At 50.0% G+C, this 25,357-nt stretch overlaps 1 protein-coding gene across 1 annotated transcript in view; it reads right to left on the bottom strand.

The window, feature by feature from the left end:
* Nucleotides 1-25,357, bottom strand: part of GFRA2 (GDNF family receptor alpha 2) — a 96,805-nt gene that overhangs the window by 62,276 nt on the left and 9,172 nt on the right. The window contains exon 3 of the mRNA XM_059926265.1: nucleotides 22,389-22,472. Coding sequence (XP_059782248.1) covers nucleotides 22,389-22,472 — 84 coding nt within the window. The remainder of the gene's footprint in view (nucleotides 1-22,388; nucleotides 22,473-25,357) is intronic.

Raw genomic sequence — 25,357 nt, 5'->3', positions numbered from 1 at the left:
AAGACCTATATATATGCTGTCTACAAGAGACCCACTTCAGACCTAGGGACACATACAGACTGAAAGTGAGGGGACGGAAAAAGATATTCCATGCAAATGGAAATCAACAGAAAGCTGGAGTAGCAATACTTATATCAGATAAAATAGAGAATAAAGAATGATAAATGTTTAAAATAAAGAATGTTACAAGAGACAAGGAAGGACACTACATAATGATCAAGGGATCAACCCAAGAAGAAGATATAACAATTATAAGTATATATGCACCCAACATAGAAGTACCTCAATACATAAGGCAGCAGCTAACATCTATAAAAGAGGAAATCGACAGTAACACAATAATAGTGGGGGACTTTAACACCTCACTTACACCAATGGACAGATCATCCAAACAGAAAACTAATAAGGAGACACAAGCTTTAAATGACACAATAGACCAGATAGATTTAACTGATATTTATAAGACATTCCATCCAAAAACAGCAGATTACACTTTCTTCTCAAGTGCACACAGAACATTCTCCAGGATAGATCACATCTTGGGTCACAAATCAAGCCTCAGTAAATTTAAGAAAGCTGAAATCATATCAAGGCATCTTTTCTGACCACAATGATATGAGATTAGAAATCAATTACAGGGAAAAAAACGTAAAAAACACAAACACATGGAGGCTAAACAATATGTTACTAAATAACCAAGAGATCACTGAAGAAATCAAAGAGGAAATCAAAAAATACCTTGAGACAAATGACAATGAAAACACGATGATCCAAAACCTATGGGATGCAGCAAAAGCAGTTCTAAGAGGGAAGTTTATAGCAATACAAGCCTACCTTAAGAAACAAGAAAAATCTCAAATAAACAATCTAACCTTATACCTAAAGGAACTAGAGAAAGAAAAACAAACAAAACCCAAAGTTGGTACAAGGAAAGAAATCATAAAGATCAGAGCAGAAATAAATGAAATAGAAACAAAGAAGACAATAGCAAAGATCAATAAAACTAAAAGCTGGTTCTTTGAGAAGATAAACAAAATTGATAAACCATTAGCCAGACTCTTCAAGAAAAAGAGGGAAAGGACTCAAATCAATAAAATTAGAAATGAAAAAGGAGAAGTTACAGCAGACACCGCAGAAATACAAAGTATCCTAAGAGACTACTACAAGCATCTCTATGCCAATAAAATGGACAACCTGGAAGAAATGGACAAATTCTTAGAAAGGTATAACCTTCCAAGACTGAACCAGGAAGAAATAGAAAATATGAACAGACCAATCACAAGTATTGAAATTGAAACTGTGATTAAAAATCTTCCAACAAACAAAAGTCCAGGACCAGATGGCTTCACAGGTGAATTCTATCAAACATTTAGAAAAGAGCTAACACCCATCCTTCTCAAACTCTTCCAAAAAATTGCAGAGGAAGGAACACTCCCAAACTCATTCTATGAGGCCACCATCACCCTGATACCAAAACCAGACAAAGACACTACAAAAAAAGAAAATTACAGGCCAATATCACTGATGAATATAGATGTAAAAATCTTCAACAAAATACTACAAACAGAATCCAACAACACATTAAAAGGATCATACACCATGATCAAGTGGGATTTCTCCCAGGGATGCAAGGATTCTTCAGTATATGCAAATCAATCAATGTGATACACCATATTAACAAACTGAAGAATAAAAACCATATGATCATCTCAATAGATGCAGAAAAAGCTTTTGACAAAATTCAACACCCATTTATGATAAAAACTCTCCAGAAAGTGGGCGTAGAGGGAACCTACCTCAACATAATAAAGGCCATATATGACAAACCCACAGCAAACATCATTCTCAACGGTGAAAAACTGAAAGCATTTCCTCTAAGATCAGGAACAAGACAAGGATGTCCACTCTCACCACTATTATTCAACATAGGTTTGGAAGTCCTAGCCACAGCAATCAGAGAAGAAAAAGAAATAAGAGGAATACAAATTGGAAACGAAGAACTAAAACTGTCACTGTTTGCAGATGACATGATACTATACACAGAGAATCCTAAAGATGCCACCAGAAAACTACTAGAGCTAATCAATGAATTTGGTAAAGTAGCAGGATACAAAATTAATGCACAAAAATCTCTTGCATTCCTATACACTAATGATGAAAAATCTGAAAGAGAAATTAAGGAAACACTCCCATTTACCATTGCAACAAAAATACCTAGGAATAAACCTACCTAGGGACACAAAAGACCTGTATGCAGAAAACTCTAAGACACTGTTGAAAGAAATTAAAGATGATACAAACAGATGGAGAGAGATACCATGTTCTTAGATTGGAAGAATCAATATTGTGAAAATGACTATAGTACCCAAAGCAATCTACAGATTCAATGCAATCCCTCTCAAATTACTAATGACATTCTTTACAGAACTAGAACAAAAAAATCTTAAAATTTTTATGGAGACACAAAAGACCCCGAATAGCCAAAGCAGTCTTGAGGGAAAAAAACGGAGCTGGAGGAATCAGACTCCCTGACTTCAGACTATACTACAAAGCTACAGTAAACAAGACAATATGGCACTGGCACAAAAAACAGAAATATAGATCAATGGAACAGGATAGAAAGGCCAGAGATAAACCCACACACCTATGGTCAACTAATCTATGACAAAGGAGGCAAGGATATACAATGGAGAAAAGACAGTCTCTTCAATAAGCGGTGCTGGGAAAACTGGACAGCTACATGTAAAAGAATGAAATTAGAACATGCCCTAACACAATACACAAAAATAAACTCAAAATGGATTAGAGACCTAAATGTGAGACCGGACACTATAAAACTCTTAGAGGAAAACATAGGAAGAACACTCTTTGACATAAATCACAGCAGGATCTTTTTGATCCACCTCCTAGAGTAATGGAAATAAAAACAAAAATAAACAAATGGGACCTAATGAAACTTAAAAGCTTTTGCAAAGCAAAGGAAACTACAAACAAGACAAAAAGACAACCCTCAGAATGGGAGAAAATATTTGTAAATGAATCAACAGACAGAGGATTAATCTCCAAAATATATAAACAGCTCATGTAGCTCAATATTAAAAACACAAACAACCCAATCCAAAAATGGGCAGAAGACCTAAATAGACATTTCTCCAAAGAAGACATACAGATGTCCAAGAAGCACATGAAAAGCTGCTCAACATCACTAATGATTAGAGAAATGCAAATCAAAACTACAACAAGGTATCACCTCACACCAGTTAGAATGGGCATCATCAGAAAATCTACAAACAACAAATGCTGGAGAGGGTGTGGAGAAAAGGGAACCCTCTTGCACTGTTGGTGGGAATGTAAATTGATACAGCCACTATGGAGAACAGTATGGAGGTTCCTTAAAAAGCTAAAAATAGAACTACCATATGACCCAGCAATCCCACTACTGGGCATATACCCTAGAAAACCATAATTATAAAAGACACATGCACCCCAATGTTCATTGCAGCACTATTTACAATAGCCAGGTCATGGAAGCAACATAAATGCCTATCGACAGATGAATGGATAAAGACAATGTGTATATATATACAATGGAATATTACTCAGCCATAAAAAGGAACAAAATTGGGTCATTTGTACAGACGTGGATGAATCTAGAGACTGTTATACAGAGTGAAGTAATTCAGAAAGAGAAAAACAAATATCGTATATTAACGCATACATGTGGAACCTAGAAAAATGGTACAGATGAACCGGTTTGCAGGGCAGAAATAGAGACACAGATGTAGAGAAAAAACCTATGGACACCAAGGGGGAAAAGTGGCGGGGCGGGGGGTGGGGGGGTGATGAATTGGGAGATTGGGATTGACATACAGACACTAATATGTATAAAATGGATAACTAACAAGAACCTGCTGTATAAAAAAATAAATAAGATTCTAAAAGTCAAAAAAAAATAAATAAAATAAAAAAGAGTAGATATATGTATATGTATTACTGATTCACTTTGCAGTACACCTGAAACTAACGCAACACTGTAAATCAACTCTACTCCAATAAAAATTTTAAAAAAGGAAAGAAATTTTAGAATTATATATGTGACTCATAACATACTTCCATTAGCCAGCACTGCCGTATATGACCTCACTTCCTACTCATTCCCCCTGTTCACTTACTCCCTTCCAGCCACACTGGCCTCCTTACTCTTCCTGGAGAATGCCAATCATGACCCGACCTCAGGGCCTTTGCATGTGCTGTTTTCTGCTTAGGAAGCTCTCCCCCACCCCCATGACCACACAGCTCCTTTCCTCACTTCTTTCAGGTCTCTGCTCAATGTTACTTTATCTGTGAGTCCTTCCTGACCACCCTATACATAATAACGAGTCACTCCCTTCACCCCCTACTCTGATCTCTTTTCCCCAGATTACTCATCACCATCTGCCATCGTATATACTTATTTAGTCATTTGTATTTTTCTACCAAATATAAGCTCCATGAAAGCAGGGGTTTTGTCAGTTGTACTCACTGCTGATTCCATAGGTGCCAGTGTCTGATACATAGTGAATGCTGTATCTGTATTTGATGAGTGAAAAAATAAATGTATTTAGTACAGTATCTAATAAGTGTTCAAAAAATGTGGCTAATATTATTAAGGAAGCCAAAAATGACACAGGGCCAGCAACAGCAGTCTGTACAAGACCACGTGCAGTCAAGCATCAATGGGGGGTCCAGCCCGGAAGTGTTCAGAAGTGAAAGTAGGGGGGCGATCATCGAAGACTGAACCATCACCCCAATATCCTACCCAGACAACAACAGCCCTATGAAGGCAGAAAGAAAAAAGTTCCCTCCCTTCTTGTAAAAATAAAAGGGGAATTAGGGCAGAAAGGGAATCAAGGTTCGTTTTCCTACCCATTCAATTAACAAATCTTTGAGGGTCCACCATGTGCCAGGCACTTCCCCAGACACGTGGCTGGGGTCAAGGTTGAGGTGATGCTGATGTGCTGGGGAGGTGAGGGCACTGCCTGCAGGAGCCAAGAGGAAAGCAGCCTGCCCAGACCAGGGGGTCCCAGAAGCAGCAACAGCACTCCTGCAACCTACATGATGAGGGAGAGGAAGCAAAAAGACTGGAAAGGGGGTCCCAGGCAGAGAGAAAAACAGCAAGGTCAGAGGCTGGAAGGAGCTGACAGCAGTCCAGCGTGCCCGGAGATGCAGCCTGGGAGAGGGGCCACCAGAGACGATGCCAGGCACCCATGCAAGAGCTGTCAGCCATGGGGCACGGCGGGGGGCGAGGCGCGTGGCCTTGGTTCTCTGAGCAGCTGCCAAGCCACTCTGCCCGGGCCAGGCGAGGACCCAAGGACGCCTGTCTACACAAAGGCTATTCTGGGGCACCACTTCCATGGGAGGGCTCTCCCGGACCAGCCAGGGCGTTCCTTCCCATTCAGTGCACCTGTCAGGACGCTGGCTGGTGGAAGCGAACAGTCAAGCAGCCTGGGGCTGAGGTGGAGGAGAGCAAGGACATGAGGGGCCCCAGAGAGGAGCAGGGTGACAACCGCCAATGAACAGCAGCTAATTTAGGCCCACGGCTGCTCTCAGGTTCCCAGGTGCACCTTCCCGCTCCCCTCAGTATGTTCCCGAGCTAATGTGGTGTAATTACAGCCTCAGCGGCTTCCATTTGGAGCTTGAATAGTGAAAGCTTTTGCTAAGGGGGTGGGAAATGTAAACCCCCGGGGCCCAAACTTGGTAAATTTCCTAGGAAACACACACACACACACACACACACACACACACACACACACACACAAAAGGTGGCGAAAGTAACAGCAATTGCCTACTTACGAGGAAGATGCCCCTTCTGATCCTCCCGGAGGGGGTAGAGCGGCCAGTGGGCCAAGGATGGGGCCCCGCTCCACCGTGGAGAAAGGCCCAGGACTGGGCTGTTCCGGCTCCCCCAGTAAGTGAGGAAGCCCGTGCTGGGGCAGGCAGGCCTGGGACAGCCTCTTCCCAGCCCATCCACTGCCTCTGCATCTGCACTAAGGCGCCTCTCCCTCGGGTCCAGAAGGCTTTGTTATCCTTTTCAAGAGTCCCCACTGGGGAGGAAGAAGGATGTGGTGGATTGCAAACACCAGCCCAGTGTGGGCCGCAGCCCCTGAACTAAAATATCCAAACAGCAGGGAGGGAGGTCTCTGCTAGCCCATCGCCACCACACCCCCTCAATCCCTACACAGACCACACAGGACCTTTGAAGGATTCAGGAGCAAGAAATTCCTCCCGGGCCTGGGCCAGCCCGCTCTCCAGGCCTGCTGAGAAGAGCACAGATGGGCCAAGGAGTAAACGGTAACAGCTGCGTCAAGGAGTAAACGGTAACAGCTGCTCAAAGGAGAGGGAGGTGGGATTTAACCATGCTTGGCACTTCCCGAAACCTCCGTGGACGCATCCTCCCAGCTCCAGCCCCTGGGGACAAGGAGGGGCCAGCTGTAGAGGGACTGCCTCACCCCAGCCAAAGCGCGCCCACCTCCCCCCTTCTCTCCTGGGGCGCTGCCCCAAGCCAATGACCATCTGTCTTTAAATCTTCAAAATGATATCCTTGAATATTTTCTTTTACAGAGCTAGGTTTACCAAACCGCAGTCACCCGGGTACCACCTATATCGTTTTGGCCATGTTACCAGTACCACCTGTGCCAATATTTAATGATTTTTTTCTTTAAATCCCTTAATTCTTATATTAACTGAAATGTTTAAATTTCTTCAACAGACTCACTTTTAAAATTTTTCAATACCTACCTAGATTTGTCCTGAATGATAACATCTATGTTAGTTCTGAATTTTTCCAAGACGTGTTAAAATGCACTACTATTCAAATTAAAACATTTATTCCAGGGCTAACCTTGGTGGCGCAGTGGTTGAGAACCTGTCTGCCAATGCAGGGGACGCGGGTTCGGGCCCTGGTCTGGGAAGAGCCCACGTGCCGCGGAGCAACTGGGCCCGTGAGCCACAGCTACTGAGCCTGCGCGTCTGGAGCCTGTGCTCCGCAACAAGAGAGGGCGCGACAGTGAGAGGCCCGCGCACCGCGATGAAGAGTGGCGCCCCCTCGCCACAACTAGAGAAAGCCCTCGCACAGAAACGAAGACCCAACACAGCAATAAATAAATACATACATACATACATACATACATACATACATACATACTGCTGGTTAGAAAACGAAAACCTGCAGGAAAGAAGTGTGGACTTCTTAGTAAAGAAAAATATATATATATATTTATTCCTATGCCCATCTCCCATTCTGGCAACAGTGTACATGCCCTTGAAGGGAAGTAACTGATTTAGACGTGAAGTTCTTAAACTTTGGTGCATTTGTGACTCGCTCGAACTGCCTGTTACCCACAGAGGCTCAGTCCCACCCAGACCCTCCCAGTCGAGAGCTCTGTGGCTGGCACCCAGGAATCTGGATTTCACAAGCTCCCCATGATTCTGAGGGTGCCTTCCAAAGCTGGAGAACCAGAGGCTCAGAGGAGAAGCAGAGGTGCCCCTGGCCTGGTCCCCCAACAAGCACACACCCCATCCAGCCCACAATCAATCGACCAAGCCCATCCTCAGCAGAAGGGAGTTGATGGGCCTCTGCTGTCACCAGAGCATGTCCCCTGGGGGCTTCACCACCCCATCACCCACCCCGAACTGAGAGGCCCATCAAGGTAGACCTTCCAACCACAGAACAGGCCTTTCCCTGGAGGAGCAAAAATAAGATGCTCACCTTTCCACAAGGATTCCAAAGCAATAGGACTTAAATTTTTCATCTCTTCCTTCTGGCCTTCCAGGAAACTGCCACGCTTGTCACTTGTCCCTAATTCTGCTTCTGGCCATGTCCACCCTCAAGCTGACCCTGGGCCCCTAGGCCATGCTCTGCAGCTTGGCCACTAAAGTGGAAGTCAGAAACCTGGGCCCTAATTCTGTCTCTACCTCTCCCAAGTGTGTGAAACCCCCAACAAAGCCTGACCCTCTGGGTCTCATTTCCTCACCTGAAAAATGACAGGTTTGGTTTTTTTTTTAATAAATTTATTTATTTTATTTATTTATTTTTGGCTACGTTGGGTCTTCGTTGCTGTGCACGGGCTTTCTCTAGTTGTGGCGAGCGGGGGCTACTCTTCACTGCGGTGCGTGGGCTTCTCATTGCAGTGGCTTCTCTTGTTGTGGAGCACGGGCTCTAGGCACGCGGGCTTCAGTAGTTGTGGCACGTGGGCTCAGTAGTTGTGGCTTGCGGGCTCTAGAGCACAGGCTCAGTAGTTGTGGCGCACGGGCTTAGTTGCTCCACGGCACGTGGGATCCTCCCAGACCAGGGCTCGAACCCGTGTCCCCTGCATTGGCAGGTGGATTCTTAACCACTGAGCCACCAGGGAAGCCCAAAATGACAGGTTTTGAACTATATGACTTTCTAGGAAGTTCTGTGACTCTCCTGTCTACTCCCATCCCCCCACACGCCAGTGCAGGACTCTGCGAGCTGGAGGGAATAAGGAAGCTCCCCTGTCCCACCCTGCAAACTCAACAGCGCGTGTGCACACCACAACACGCACACACACACCAGGGCTCACAAGGCACAGCTCCACATCCCAGTCAGTCAAACAGCTGTCAGCCAACAGCTGTTTTCACGTGCTGACCACATGCCCCAGAAATCCAGCCGTGATCTGAAAAGACAGAGTCCCTGCTCTCCAGGGGCTTTTATTCTAGTGAGACGAAGACTGGTAATAAACACACGAACAAATAAATAAGGCAATTTAAAGCGCTATGAAGAAAATCAAATAAGCGGAATTCAGAAGAGAATGAGGGATGAGGGAGGGCCTGTCCTAGGAGGTGACATCCAAGCTGAGAAAGAATGATGGGCAGAAGTGAAACATGCAAAAAAAAATCCAAGGTAAGGGAATTCCAAGCAAAAGGAAGAACAGGTACAGAGGTCCTGAGACAGACATGAGCTCGGTGTGTTTACAGGCAAAAGGAAGGGAAAGTGGCTGGAGTTTCCGAAACGAAATGAAAGTAAGAGGGAGAGGAAACCAGAGGGACAGTCAGCAGAGATCGTGTGGGACCTTGCAGGGCAGGGTAAGAACTTCAGATTTTATTCTAAGATGCAAAGCACTTAGAGGGTTTTAAGGATGGGAGTCACCCGACCTCATGTACTTTGGCTGACAGATGGAAGACCGAGTTCGCATGAAGGGGAGGGGGCTATAAAGGAGACCAGTTACAGGCTGTTGCAGTAACAGGCTTGGGGAGAATGGTGACTGCAAAGATGTCAAAAAACGAGCGTATTCTGCATATAATTTAGAGATAAAGCCAACAGGATGGGTTGGATACTGAATGGGAAGAAGGAGAGAAATCAAGGAAAACGCCTAGGTTTTTGGCCTGAGCACCCAGCGGATGGTGGAATCATTTTGTGAAACAGGATAAACTTAGAGAGAAGAAGGAGGGGCAGAACAGAATGTTTTCAACTGAAGTTTGAGATGCCTATGAGATGTCCACATGGAGATGTTGAAAGGCAGGAGGATAAATGAGTTTGGAGTTCAGAAGAGAGGTCTGAGCTAGTGATAAAACTGAGCATGACTGACATTGGAGGCTATTTAAAGCCACATAACTACATGAGGTAGCCGAGGTTGAGGATGAAAATAAAGAAGAGGAAGTGGGTCAGGACAGAGCTCCAGGTGCCATCATTTAGTGGAGATTGGGGAGGAGTGGGCCATGAGGTGATGGACCATCAGGAGATGCTGGTGTCATGGAAACCAAGACAAGAGTTTCAAAAAGGAGGCCAGTCAACTGAGTCCAGATAATTAGGGGCACAAGGGTGAGCAGAGAGGCACTCAACAATGAGATGTAGACTAAACAAACTCTAAACAGGGCTGGTTGGAAGGCAGGAGGGGTGAGGAGGAGGAGGGAGGGGCAAGAAGAAGAGATTCCACGTGGGGGCCCCATCTTCCCGGCTGGGTTGCAGCCACCCTGACCATTACCTCCACGCTTCTTGCCCTATGGGGCCACCCACGACCAGCTCTCCCTCAAGATTCATTAACTTTTACAACAGTCAATTACTGAGCACCCACTACATGTGGAACACTGCTGGAGAAATGAACAAAACTGACAAAACTCCTCTCTTCCTAGAGCTTACATTCCGGTGTGAACATGAGATTATAATCAAGTTAACAAACGGAAACTTTCCCTTTGGCCTGAGGCTTACTCTGCAGGCTTCACAAGCATCCCTGCCCATCCTGCTTGGGGCTGTGCTGGTGATTAAGAGCAGGGACTCCCAGCCATGTCTGGGGAGTTAGAGGACCCGGCTGGGCCCCTGACGAGCAGAGCAAGCGTGCACAGGTAACGCAACCTCTTTCAGCCTCATTTTACTCGTCTGCAAAATGAAGATACAACACCCACCCTGCCTACACACAGGACTGCGCTAAAGATTACACGGGATAATGTGGACACAAATGCCACAAGCAGTTTCCAGCCCATAGCACATGTGCAATAAATGCTTATTTAAGAATGTGGTCCCTGCTGTTGGTGGGAATGTAAATTGGTGCAGCCACTGTGGAAAATAGTATGGAGGTTTCTCAAAAAATTAAAAATAGAACTACCATATGATCCAGCAATTCCACTCCTGGGTATACGCCCCAAAAAAAAGTAAAAACGCTAATTCAAAAAGATATATGCACCAATGTTCATAGCAGCATTGTTTATAATTGCCAAGATATATAAGCAACCTAAGTGTCCATCGACAGATGAATGGCTAAAGAAGATGTGGTATATATATATATATATATATATACATATATACATATACATACAATGGAATACTACTCAGCCATAAAAAAGAATGAAATTTTGCCATTTGCAGCAACATGGATGGACTTGGAGGACATTAAGCCAAGTGAAATAAGTCAGACAGAGAAAGACAAACACTGTATAATATCACTTACATGTGGAATCTTAAAAATAGAGCAAACTAGTGAATATAACAAATAAGAAGCAGACTCACAGATATAGAGAACAAACTAGTGGTTACGGGGGGGAGGGGCAATAGAAGGATAGGGGAGTGAGAGGTACAAACTGTTGTGTATAAGATAGGCTCAAGAATGTATTGTACAACATGGGGAATATAGCCAATATTATGTAATAACTGTAAATGGAAAGTAACCTTTAAAATTTGTACAAAAAAAATTTTTTTTAATTTTTTTAAAAGAATGTGTTCCCTGGCTAGAAAGACCCTCCCCTCCAACTCTCCGTTTTCACACGGCCCTGCTAGAATTGGTCTGTCCCATGTGCCTGTCACTCCAGCCACGCGCATCACATACCAAGAGCCAAAAGGGTTCCCAGTCTCCCTGTCGGTGAGCAAGAGAAGGGCTTCAGAGCTCCCTCTGCTTATCCAAGAAGTCTAAGAGAGCAGGACCTCAAAGATCTTCCTCACTTCTGGGCCCCCGCACCACCAGGAGCTGTGGCTGGTGGCCGGAAGCCCCACGCCATCCAGCATGAGGTGAAAGCTCAACTTCCCCGAGAGATGACCGGCCAATCCCAAAATGCCCTCCTGCCAGGGCTCTGCTGTCACTCAAGCCCCATGGACCCAGTGGGTTCCCAGCCTTTATCCCCACTGCTCTGGTGCCCGCCCTCCTCAAACCGGCCCCAGCAGTCTTAGCCCAGGCTCCCTAATGTCCTCCGCTTTCTGTCAGAACTTTCCCCTCACCTCCACCCCATGTAGCACACGGCCACCCCAGCGCTCTCCGGGGCCCCTGCACTTTTGGAAGCAGGCCAACCCACCAAAAGTCAATTTGATGAATGGCAAATTCACTGCAAATCCATTCGAAAGAAATCAATTGCTTTTGAATATCATTTTATATTTTGACAAATTTTAACCACTGTCAGAATTTTCTCCAATTCTGCAAAAGGCATATTCGTCTTGACTTTGTGTTTCTAGCAATTAAAAATTAAAACTTCATTACAGTATTTCACGTTTGAAGGGACTTTTTTAGCCACTTTTGAAGGCTATCTGTTCTTTTAAATATAGTCTTGGTGTGATTTTCTTTTTTTTAATATTTAAGATTTTTACCATTCTCATACCAATTCCCACAATGGCTTATCAGCTTTAATTCTGAATTTATAACAACTAAAAATCAAAATTGAGTTATTTCATATTGATGTGGTCCACCTTAATCCTTCGTCAGCCTTTTTTTTTTTTTTTTGCGGTGAATGAAGGTAGGACCGGAAGCACCAATCGTAAGCTAAATTTTTTTACTGATTACGAAATATACTTTATTGCTCTAAGAAGTCTACATCAACTCCTGATGCTTAAATTCCCAAAAACTGAATATATCTTAAAATACAGCAATGAAGACCATTTGCAAGAATCTTCAGAAGCCATGAAAACCATTCAAATGTGAATTTCTAAAAGCTTTACAAATGATGAGAAGAAGCAAGTTTTGGCAGATTCATAAATCTGGTAACATCAGAGATTTGGTCATTTAGCACACTGATTTTGGAAGCAGTGACCGTTGGGCAGCTCCGGGCCCAGAGGTGGTGGGAGTCCTGCTTCCTCCGCAGGGTCATTTCTGGGCCATTTCTCCTCCTGTGGGACTCCTGACACCAGTCCACTCCCCTACTCCTCCTTGGCACTGTCATCTATGGACCCCATCATTCCCCACTGCCCTCTCTCAAGAATGATCTCCCATCCAGCTCACCGTCCTCCCTTCCTCCTCTTCCCAAGCATCCCGCCCAGGGGCTCCCCCTCCACACTCCGCCTCCCTGCCTGCAGAGCTCCCATCCCACCCCTGACTTGGCTCCCCTTTCCTCACTGGCCCTGGTCTCAGCCTCCTTTGCTAGCGCTTCCTCTATGCATGAAGAGCCCCAGCCTCCCTCTCTGTCTATACTCTCCCTAGGTGACCTCATGGTTCTGTAAATACCATCTGTATGCTAACGATTCTCAACCTATATATCAACCCTGACCCCTCCCAGGGCTCCAGGCTTACATCCAACTGCCTACCTGGCATTTCCAGGTGGAGGTCTAACTAGCATCTCAGCACCCACGTGGTTGAAAGAGAACGCTGGAGCTCAGCTCCCGCCCCCAACCTGCTCCTTCCCTCATCTTCTCCATCCTAGTAAACAGTGGCACCATTGTGTTCAAGCCTAAATTAGCAGAGTCATCCTTAACTCCAGCCCCACAACAGATCCCAGCTCCTCGCGTCCTCTCCTCTCCTGCCGTCGTAGGACGTGGACCACTGTCACAGCTCTTAGCCACTCTCCCGGCCCCTGATCCACTCCCCCACAGCACAAGAGCAATCTTTTCCAAAGCATAAATCACACAGTGCTACTCTAGTATCTAAAATCCTCAAACGTTTCTCATTACTCTTAAAAAGAGACCCAAACTCCTTAACTCGCCTGCAGCATCTCAGGGGCCTGGCCCCCGCCTGCCTCTGTGGTCACCTCCCAAATCATCACCTCCACCTCAACACTGTCCCAGCCTGTGGCCTTCCCTAAGCCCCGCCCTCCACCACCCACATCCCCACCTGGCCTTTCCCCAGCTGTTCCCTCTGCCATTCCCAGGCCTTCCTGTGGCTGGATCCTTCCCGGGAGTCACACTTTGGCATTTCCAATCCAGAATAGCCACCAGGCACCTCTGCCCGTCATGCTATTTTAATCCTTGCTTAGCATTCATCACTATCGTACTTTTTATTTTTGAGAATTTGTTGGCTTGCTTGGTTTTTCTGTCTTAGGCTAATTGAACGTAAGCTCCACTAGAGCAACAGGACTCCTCTGTCTTGTCCACTGAGGTATCCTCAGCACCTAGATCAGGAGATGGCATGCAAGGGATGCTTCGTGAATCTGAGGGATGGACTCACACACACGCCGTTTCTGCAGAGAGGGTACCTAAGCGCCCAGAGCGCAATGACATAACCTCCAGACTGTAGCAAGCCGAGAAACACACACATAAGGTTCAGACTGCTAATTTTTGTTGATCAGGAGAAGGATGGCCTTCCATCCCTCAGTATTCACCCCTGACCACTGTTCCCAGGGCTTCCCTAATAGGTCAGAAAGAGGCCGAAGGCAGCGCTTGTTCCCCGAGGGAAGGGCCACACACACTCCACTTTCCCACTCAGGCCTCTCCATCCCTGCCTCCTTCCCCTCCTTCCCTCTCCACATGCAGAAGGAGGCCACTGCCAAAAACCCATAAACACACATCACCCGACACACACACACACACACACCACACACACACGCACACACACCACACACACACCACCCCACACACACATAACACTCTACACACGCACCACCCCACACACACATATAACACTCCACATACACACCACACACACACATACATACCACCCATGTGTGTACCACACACACTTATACTCCCCACCTACACACTACACACACATATACACTCGACCCCAGTCAGATCTGTTCCTTTCTCTACACACTCATGGGGTTAAAAGAACACGTTGACAGAAAGAGAAAAATAAATATCGTATGCTAACACATATATATGGAATCTAAAAAAAACTGGTTCTGAAGAACCTAGGGGCAGGACAGGAATAAAGACACAGACATAGAGAATGGACTTGAGGACACGGGGAGGGGGAAGGGTAAACTGGGACGAAGTGAGAGAGTGGCATGGACTTATAAATACTACCAAATGTAAAGTAGATAGCTAGTGGGAAGCAGCCGCATGGCACAGGGAGATCAGCTCGGTGCTTTGTGATCACCTAGAGGGGTGGGATAGGGAGGGTGGGAGGGAGACACAAGAGGGAGGGGATATGGGGACATGTGTATATGTATCGCTGATTCACTTTGTTATAAAGTAGAAACTAACACACCATTGTAAAACAATTCTACTCCAATAAAGATGTTCCAGAAAAAAAAAGAACACGTTGACAGATAGGTTGGGAAGAGCATTCCCAGAACAGTTACTCAAATCCTACTTTCCACCCAGATAAATAAGGTGAGCATGGTTCCTGGCTAAGCCAGGAGGAGCATGCCTGGGGCGGGGCCGGGGCGGGACAGGGCGGACCAGAGCCCTGCAGAGCCACCTCAGGAGCCATGAAAGAGCTGGCAGGCCCAGCCCAGAACTGCCCACACCCCCGCTGCTGGCAGAGCCTGCCTATCCGCCCAAGGGGAAGCAAGTAGGTGACCCTAGAAGATGCTATTTGAAGGGAACCAGAAATACCTTTCCCCCTCAAAGACCTCACCCCAACCATGGCACCTGAACTTCTACCATTAAAAAGCCTCTCTTTGGGGTTAAATTTTGTTATCTCCTGGTTGTTGTTGTTTTTTTTAATCCCAATTTCTTCCTTGGACATGAAGACAACCAAACATGAAGCCACTGACACCCTGCTCACGCCTTCTGCGAGCAAATCCTTCTCCTGGCTGGGGGAGCCCGGGGAGGGGGGCACGGAGAAGAGGAAATGACAGGGAAGAGGGGAAGCGCTTGGCGCCCCTGATGGAGCAGCTGGCGTCCTCCTGTGGGTCCCAACTGCTGACCAGCGCGGCCAGGGTCACGGGTCCCCTGGCCCGCCCTCCCCACTTCCCCCCGCCCCACACCCTCTCCTGGGCCATCAGACAATTCCTCCCTGAAAGGGGGGGCGTAAGAGGTGACAGAGCTGCAGCTAAGGCCCAATTCTCATTGACACTCAGAGTCTCTGACAGCTGTTAGAAGAAGAATGTGGTTTTGAAATTTAAGTAACATGCTTCTGCATTCAGCTCAAGGAGACAACCTGAGGATAAGCAGTTCATCGCCGGAGCCACCATGCAGGTGGCAGGGAGACAGGCTGCCTGCTGCCTCCACTCCTCCCCTGCCCTCTGTGCCCAAAGCCCCACCGCCTCCTCACCGGGGCCGCCTCGGAGTGGGGTCTCTGCGAGGCACCAGCCCACCTGCTGGACCTCGCTCGCCATCTTCTGCTCAGCAACCCCAGGGAAGGAGGGGCTGGGGGCACAAAGGCTCGGCAGCCCCTCAGCGGAGCCAGGGAAGGGAGGGGGGCTCCCTGGGCATCCAGCGGAGCTAAGCCAAGCCCGACCCTCTCCCAGCCCCATGTATAAACATGGCCACTCAGGCAACCTTCACAGGGGACTGACTCTTGAGCCCGGGGCTAAGCTCCTCCCCGACCCAAGGGCAGCTCAGCCCCTGTCCACACACCCAGCCCCAGAGCCAGGCTGTCACCTGAGCTCTGTCCCGGAGACTTCCTGGGCAGGAGTCCCAAGGGAGGAGACCCTAGAGACGCCAATCTCCCATCTGCCAAAAGGTCTCTAGTCACCGTCCTCTGAGCCCGCCAGGCCCAGAAGGTATGCGGTTCCTGCTGAGCCTGGCCGGGCCTCCGAGTCATGATGCTGTGATGCGGCCGGGAATGTCATTCCCAGATCCCACTCTCTCCTCTTCCGAGACTTTGCTGATTTTCCCCAGGCACCGCCTACTGCTGCCTCCCTTGAGCTCTCAGGGTTACTCTACCACCATTGACAAACCACCCAGTGGGCGTCTAAGTGGTGTCCGCCTGCCCCACAAGCCGGTAAGGACACGGTCTGATGCCTTTCAAAGCAGCATCTTAGGTAGCGTCTGCACCACAGGGAGATCCAGCCTCAGACCTACCTCTTCCACGAAGCCCTCGTGAGCTTTCCTTTCCTTCTCTAAACCTCAGGGCCACCTGACAGGCGGCCCACACGGGACGCCTCAGACTTGCCTGGACCTCTTAGCCAGCCTCCCTTGTGCAGTGCCAAGGGCTCACACTAAACCACTAGCTCCCCCCAGCCCCTGACAGCGTCACCTGTGGCCACCACCTAGGGTGCTCCTGGGCTCTGGCGCCCTGTGGGATGCACACGTCATCACCCATCCTTGCAGGGCTCCATTTTACAGATCAGAAAAATGAGGTTCAGAGTCAAATGACCTACCCTGTGGTCAACCAGCGGGTAGGGCAGGACCAGGATTCAAACTGGGACCAGCAGGCCTCCAAGTCCACCACCGCCCTCTGGTCCAGGATCCTCCATGGATGGGTGTCAGGAGCACAGCACAGCACTAGACACCCAGGGGAACACAGAGAGAGGCGTGGGTACAGTGACACAGAGACCAACGCCCACAATCAGAGGGTGAGCGCTGTAATAAGAACCAAGTGCAAGGGCACAGAGTGGGAGGGCGGTGTCCCTCAGGGGCCATCCGCAAGGCTTCTTGGCCGGGGTAGGGTTCCCTCCTCTCCTGAGCCCCCAAAAAGGGGACCACTGGAGCCTCCAACTAGAACATCCCCGGGCCTCTCCTGGCTCCATCCAAGCAAGATGGCCCACCCTAGAGGCTTGCGGCCAGCTGAGGCTGTCGCCACCCATCGCTTCTTCCTCCACCCCACAAAAGGCCCGAGCCCAGGCCTCTTGCCAGCCTCCCTGTGTCCCCACCCAGTCACAATGCAGCTAAGGCCACAGAGGCTCAGCAGGAGCCCCAGGGACCTACTGTCCCCTGCAAATCTCCCCGTCACCTCCCACTCCAGCCCCCACCCAGCACTAGCATGGGTGGAAGGCAGCCTCACGTCACCAAAAGCCAAGCAGCCATCTCCCAGACGCAGGCTCCAGGCCGGCCCTACCCCAGCCAGCCAATGGCCTTTGGAGAAATCACTCCATAGCCAGTTCTAAGAAGCTACGTGTTTTAGTGCAACGTGTCAGGCACTGGAGCAGGCATCTACCTGCAATTTCTCATTTAGTCCTTACAAAACCCGAGCAGGTAAGTTTTGCTATCACCCCCGTGTTGTGTAAGAAGAAACCCGGGCTTAGAGGTAAGGCCCCTGCCTGAGTTACGCACTGGGCAGGGATAGAAGCAGGACTGAATCCCGGTCTAGTCCATCCCTTCCCTTGGGGCCTCAGTTTCCCTTTTTGTCAGGTAAGGGGTGAACTTAGATGATCTCCAAGTTCCCCTCCAGCTATAGAAAAGACAAGACGTGTTTGCATAAATATGCTCCATACCCATGTATCTCCAATGCCTGCATCGGATGCCCAAGGCCCTGGAGGCCCCCAGCCTCACCAGAAATGCAGAGGCAGCGCTCGCTGACAGCCCAGCCCACACCACCTGCCTGCCGCTTCTCCCGGTCCCTGAGGCACAGCCCAGCGGTGAGGGAAGCCACTGTCTGGCCCTCCCAGGCCTTTCAGCCTCACTTTGATGGTTTCACCCCACGTGGATGGAGCATTTCCCTTCCCTCACTGTCCGCATCACCCCTCACAATCTCTCTCTGCCTGAACCATCTCTTCTTTCCCTAAGAGGCCTTTCTCTCCTCTCTCCACTTTGTTCCATCCTCTCCTGCCTCCCCAGATGGGACCAGCTGGGACTCAGTATTCACGGGGTCACAGGCGCTTGGGGAGGGAGGGACTCTCAACTTCAGCTCCTGCACCCAAGGGACCCCTCTAGAGGAGCATCCTCGGCAGAGAGGACGGCTGTCACTCTGCCTGCATCCATCCTCACGGACTCCTCTGTATCGACCAGATCAGTAGCCATCCCCTTCTCATTTTACAAATGTAGGCACTATAGCTCAAAGAGGCCCAACAAGGCCTCCAGAAACACGCCGTTTCCCATTTCCAAGGGCAGTTTAAATTGCTAGAAACAGGACAAACCTCATTACAAACTTCATTTCTTCTCCGTGAAATCTCCCTTCCCATCTATAAGGCTAGGGCAGGACATCTGGATCCCTCCAACAACTCTGTCCCCACTGTTCAGGGCAGAGCCAGACTGCTCCCCTCCCGGCCTTGGACTTGGGATTAACTGGACACCAGGAATCCCAGACCCATTCACTGATCCCAGTGCCTGTCTCTGAACTGGGCAGACAGGAGGGGAGGACTCGCCCTTCCCCCAGGGCCTCGGCGTCAGAGAGTGTTGGGGGAACCCCGGCAGCTTTCTTTGCCAACAGAATCCCAGCTGGGCTTTCGAAGAAGCCCAACAGAGAGAGCAGGCCAGAGAGAAAGAAGAACACACGTTCCAGGAGGCCCCGAATTCTCAGATAGTAGCAACTCGGCCCCAAAGATACAAGACCATCCTTCTCCAAGTCCCTGGGCCCCGACTGGGGGTAGTGCGACCTAGAGGAGCCTCCACGGCCCACACCACAGCCTTTCCACACAGAGATGGCGGGGGGAACGTCATACAGCCACATGTAAGTGTGTAGAAGTGGGGAGGGACGCCATACAACCCTGCAGGGAGGATTGCTATCATCCTGGAGCATCCGTGCTGGACCTGGGGTCCCCCGGACCAGGCTTTCCCAGGCAGCGAGCCACAGGCGGGTGATACATGAGCCCAGATACTGACCCCTCAGCCCGCAGGGCAGGCAAGGGCTGTGACCACCTGAGCTCCAAGCGGCTCTGCTCATCCTAGATACCAAACAACACTGCCGCTGTCTGTGCGCCTCGATGGGGAAAAGGCTGCTCTAAGCTCACCTCTTCCTTCTTCAGAAAAGAAATGTAAGGTCTGGAGCAGGGAAGTGACCTGCCCAAGGCCATCAGCTCATCTGTGGCAGAGAATGAGCTGGAATCAGGGTCTCAGCTCCCCATCCAGCCCTCTTTTTGCTGCGTGCTCCCCACCACGGCCCACTTGGTTTCTTGGTGGCTGGGCCAGGGCCTCCCCACCCAGCTATGTACCAGAGTTTCCCCAGATAGAGCCGCCCGTGCACCAACTCGAGGGCTGCTCTGGGTGGAGCGGGGTCAGCAGGGGCAGTGAGGGGGAGCCCTGCCCTCACTGTGGGGAGTGGTCCCCAGGGCCCAGGGATCTACGGTCGTGTGGGGCCCAGTTCCATCTGAGCAGCAGGTGAAGGATGCTGATTCAGCGAGCTGCAGACCAGTAATCTCCTCATTTGTCTTGTCAACATCCTTGTCCCACAGAGTGTCAAGTCCATTACGGAAAGATTTTCTGCCAGGAAGATACTTAGTGTCAGTCCAGGAAGCAGCAGGGGCCTGAGCGGACCTCTGACCTTCAACCTTCAGGGAGCAAGCCAAAGCCATTTCTTCACTGGAGGTAAAGCCAGTGGCTCCCGTCCAGGCAGTAGCACCTGAGCCCATGGTAGGGTGGGAAATGGGTATGTCGGGCCGCTGGGATTTCCCCATCACAGCGTCCACGCGCAAACCATCTCCTCAATCTGCTGGAGCCCCCTAGCACTGCCTCAAAAGGAGTGGCCCAAAACTAATCAGGAAATGTGAGAATCAGAATGTCTGTGCTAGGAGGGGCCTCAGTCAGTCAATCACCCAGTTCAGCCCTGTGGGATGGGCAAGGCTTATCACTGAGTCATCACAGTGCCACAGGCAGAGGCAGGATGGGAACCTCGGCCATCACCCCGCTTCGGGGTATGATGAGAGCCCAGGGCAGGCCACTCAATGCACAGACCATCTTCGAAGTCACCATTCCATCCACCACTAACCCTGCCCACCACCAGGGCCCAAAGGTATGTCCAGATGGTCACCTTTTAGCCAGTGCCTCCCTTCCCATGGGGCCCAGGATTTCTCCCACCAGTACATGTGTATCATCCTATCTCAATCCCTTAGAGCATGCTTTCTCAGTGGGAGAGGAGGGTATCACCCCCAAGGGAGCAAAAATGGGCTCCTGGGTAGGCAAAAAAAAAGTAGATATTACAGTGGTTTGTGGCCCTCCAAAACTCAACCCTATCTGACAAAATTTTAATACTTGGCATTTACTATGGACTAAATTGTGTCCCCTCCCCAAACTCATATGCTGAAGCCCTAAACCCCCAATGTGACTGTATTTGAAGATAGGGCTTTTAGGAGGTAATTAAGGTTAAATGAGGTCATAAGGGTGGGGCCATAATCCAGTAGGACTAGTGTCCTTATAAGAAGAGGAAGAGACCTTTCTCTCTCTCTCTCTCTCTCTCTCTCTCTCTCTCTCTCCACCCTCCTCTCTCTTCTTTCTCTTCTCTCTATCTCCCCACTCCAATCCCCCACTTCCTTCCCACCCATTCCCACCCCTACCCTGTGAGGACACAGTGAGAAGGCTGATGTCTGCAAACCAGGAAGAGAGCCCTCACCAGAAACCAAACCTGCCAGACCTTGATCTTGGACTTCCAGCCTCCAGAACTGTGAGATAATAGACTTCTGTCGTTTAAGCCACCCAGTCTACGGTATTTTTTTATGGCAGCCCAAGCAGACTAAGACAGTATTTCTCTAGTTCGAGCGAATTAACTTTTCTCCTTAGAGGGGCAACAATGAAAACAAAAAAAAGTTTGAGAAACATTGTCCTAGAGAGTTCTTCATTTGAAAGGGCTTAGGGTGTCACTGGAGAATCTTTCATTTCACAGTCTAGAGTAGTTCTTCTCAACTGGCAGCGACTGTGCCCCCAGGGGACATTTGGCAGTGTCTGGAGACACACTGGGCTGTCACAGCTTGGGGGACTGCTACTAGTGCCCAGTAGACAGAGGCCAGGGATGCTGCGAAACATCTTACACTGCACAGGACGGCTCCTGCCACGGAGAGAATTACCCAGGTCAATGTCAGTAATGTTGCTGTTGAGAAACCCTGGTTTAGAGCAAAAGAAACTTCGGAAGGTTTTACATATTGCCACAAAGTGCCTGAAGCCTGAGGTCTGGGGCCCATGAGCAAGCCCACCATGGCCCTCTTTAAGCAGCAGTGGTGACTCCAGGAAGCTCATCCCAGCCCCAAGAGTTCCCAAAACTGGAAGGTCCTCCCTAGTGCCCGAGCAGGGGCAGGCTGCCCTGGGTCACCCAAAGGCCGGAGGGAACAAGGCCAAGAAGAAAGAACCAAAAAACTCACTGGGCTCCTGTACACAGACCACGGCCAGCAAAGCTAGAGCTCAAATGGGCCTTCTCACTCCCCAGGCAGGCCAAGGCGGGAGTGGCCAGAGAGCAGAGGCTCTCCTCAGCGGGATTCAAGAAGCAGAGCCCCCAGGGGAGAGGGGAATTTCAGAGCAGAATGGACGATGATGATAGGAACGCCGACAACCACGGCTAACGGCTCCCATGCACTCGGCAGCATGCTGAGCCCTGGACAGCCATTGGTTCACTCTGACCTCATGACCATCTAGCGAGGTAGGTACTCTCCCCTCTGCACCAGAGAGGAAACTGAGGCACAGAGAGGTCGAGTAACTTGCCCAAAGTAGAACAGCTGGAAAGGACCCAGCCAGGCAGGACAGGTGACGAAATGGGAGAGCAATACCACGTTTCAGATTCAAGATCTCCTGCATGGCAAGCTCATTCTAGGCAATTCCTGTAAATGCTTTACGCCACACACAACCTTGGGGATGGGCGTTATGGTTCCCTCTTTACATATGAAGACCCCAAGGCTCAGAGGCGTTCGGGGGCCTGCTGGCGAGCCGACACCTGAGCCAAGCCCCAAGGCCCGATCCACCAACCACGGGGGCCGGAGTAGGTCTGGCGAGGCCCCAGCATGAGCCCACTCACCTGAGAAGATTGAAGCAAGCCTGAAGATGTCCGAGAGGCGGGCGGTCACTGGCTCGTAGGGTGAGGCTTCATAAAACTCCTCACCTAGAAGAGAGAACCGTGTCAGGCCCAGGCTCACATCCTGCCCAAAGTGCTGCACAGGGCAGGTTAGGAATGAAATGCTGCACATTTCACATGAGAAAGGTACTTCTCTCCAACCAGAGCAGGTCAGAACTGCCTAATACATCTCCCTCGTGACCTCTCTGCATGTCCCGGCCTCTTCTAAGGACTTCCGAATGCTTCTGGAAAGAAGGCACAGGGGAGCTGGAACCCTGTGGAAGGCCAGGTACAAATCCCAGGATTTGAAGCCAAAGGACCCTCCACAGTCATTCAGTACAACTTCCTCATTTCACAGGGGAGGGCTCTGAGGTGGCCCAGAGAGGCGAAGCAACCTGCCTGAGATCACACAGCTACTCATGGCGGAGCTTGAGCTGGACTCCAGCCTCACACCAGCATTCTCTCCCATCACACCAGGCTGGCTCTGCCCAGACTTAAGGGGACAGGATTTCCCCTTTGCTTCCCACCAGGCCACCAGGAGAATCTGACTGGCTGAAGGTCCGCTGGGTGGAGGCCTGACTGCGGCTCCTGTCTGACCGACTCCCGACCCGCCTTCCCCTCCACCTGCTGCTTCTCAGCCCTCTCCTCCAGGCTCTGGGGTGCACCAGAGGCTCGGGGAACAGAAAAGCAAGCGAGTGACAGGAGATAAACGGCACAAGGCTGCCCTGGAGACCCACCACCACCTCAGCGGGACTCCAGCCTCCTCTGCCAATGCCTCGGCAGCAAAGGAAATATCCTCTTGAGACATGACGGCGAGGAGAAATCAGTGGATAATCACTCAGACTGTGTGTGTGTGTGTTGAGCGGGCAGGGGAGACAGGTGATGACCACAGCCTCACACACTGATTTCCCATCCACCCGGGGCCCAGCGCCAGGGGCAAGTACCCCCGCCTAACGAGGAGCATGTGGGGCAGCACCCCTGGGGGCCACCTGCAGGAGGGAGCCGGCCTCCAGAAGAGGAGCCTTGGAATCTGCTTGCAAGGGGCTCGTTCAGCCAGGCCCCCAAAGTCACCCACAGGCTAGCCCTCAAGGCTTAACCAGCCCTCCACTGGTCCACGGACCAGGCATCTGTCTGCTATACCAGGCAGACCCCCCAGAGAAGGGTACAGACCCCCAGAGGACGTGGAGGAAGAGCATGCCCCCTGGAGAAGCGGCCCCGCCCTTCACTGTACCTCACAGGAGCACCTTAGGCCCTGCCACACCCAGCACACAGGGCACCTTACGCACAGGGGGTGCCCACTGGTACCTGCCAACGGACCTAATCCAAAGGTTACTCTTTCCTTCAGGCCTGTCTCCAATCCCACCTACCCCCGGGGCACGCAGGGTCATCGCAGGCCTGCACGATCTCAGCAGCCTCCACTCTACCCACCGGCACTGGAGAAACTCCCTGTGGTGGGGTGACCAGCCATGCTATCTGCTGCAGCCAAACAACACAAGAGCTTAGGAAGCACTTTTGTAATACAGATGACGTTGTATTGTGCTGCCTTCGTGCCAGCACTATTAGAAGTGCTTTAGGGGGTTTCCCGGGTGGCGCAGTGGTTGAGAATCTGCCTACTAATGCAGGGGACACAGGTTCGAGCCCTGGTCTGAGATTCCACATGCCGCGGAGCAGCTGGGCCCATGAGCCACAACTACAGAGCCTGCGCATCTGGAGCCTGTGCTCCGCAACAAGAGAGGCCGCGATAGTGAAGAGGCCAGTGCACCGCGATGAAGAGTGGCCCCCACTCGCTGCAACTAGAGGAAGCCCTCGCACAGAAACGAAGACCCAACACAGCCAAAAATAAATATAAAAATAAATAAATAAATAAAAGATTATTATTTAAAAAAAAAGAAGTGCTTTAGATGTACTAACTCATTTAATCCTCTTAATTTCTCTAGGGGGTAGGCACTATTATTCTCCCTATTTTACTGATAAGGAACTGGGGCACAGAGACACTGAGGTACTTGCTCGAGGTCACACAGCTGGTAAGTGGCAGAGCCTGGTTTCAAACCCAGGAAGTTGGCTCCAGAGTCCAAGTACTTAACCATCACGAATACTGTCTCCAAAAGTAAAAAGTGTTATTGAAACCAAATTGTTCTTAAACAAGTACTACTGTTGCTTAACTTTTCACAGAGCAATCTTCTGCGGGCTGGGTTGCTCCCCCAGAGCAGGGTCTGTCCGTCCCTATAGCATCTGGCATAGCACCGTGCCTGGGTATGGATAGGTTAGTATGATTGACTAGGAGGGGACAGGGGATGGATCTCTGGGGGAAAAGAGCCTCTTCCATGACCGGGTGGGAGGAGCCCGTCCTATTTAACTCAACTTCCATCTCCTGCTCCTGCAGCGGAATTCACCAGCGGGAAATCCGAGACCTGCCTGGCAGCCAGACTGAAGCCAAATCCAGGATGTCAGATTCCAGGGCCACGACCTGGGAGACGACAAGTAGGAGAGGCCTTGGCACTTCACGTCTGCAGGACCAGGATGACCCTGAACTTCAGCATCACCTTTGGAGAAGGCAAGAAGCCTGGTCCCCTGTGCAGCCAACAGTGACAGCCCCACCGTGTAAATACTGGTGGTTACGGGGGTGGTGACGGCAGAAGGGAAGACGGGCCCAAGGCCACAGCTCTCCCCCAGGGCAGTGGCAAGGGGTCTGGATAAGGAGTCGGGGGCCTGGTCCCACCAGCTGCTTGCTGTGTGCCCTGGGAAGCCCCCGACTCGCCTCCCTGCATCTCAGCTTCCCCGCCAGAATGATCTCGAGGCCCTTTGCGGTTGGGACTGTCTAGGAGCTCGGCAGAGGCCACAGTCCTGCCACCGCCAGCTCTGCCCACACGCTGAGGGCCTCAGTCTGCACAGCGAGCTCAGCCTCAGGTAGAGGCAGAAGGTGGAGCCGAGTC

Source organism: Balaenoptera ricei, chromosome 6 (assembly GCF_028023285.1).
Source record: "Balaenoptera ricei isolate mBalRic1 chromosome 6, mBalRic1.hap2, whole genome shotgun sequence".
Taxonomy (NCBI): Eukaryota; Metazoa; Chordata; class Mammalia; order Artiodactyla; family Balaenopteridae; genus Balaenoptera; species Balaenoptera ricei.
The sequence above is the reverse complement of the archived record's forward strand: the minus strand, read 5'-3'. Positions and strand labels throughout refer to the sequence as shown.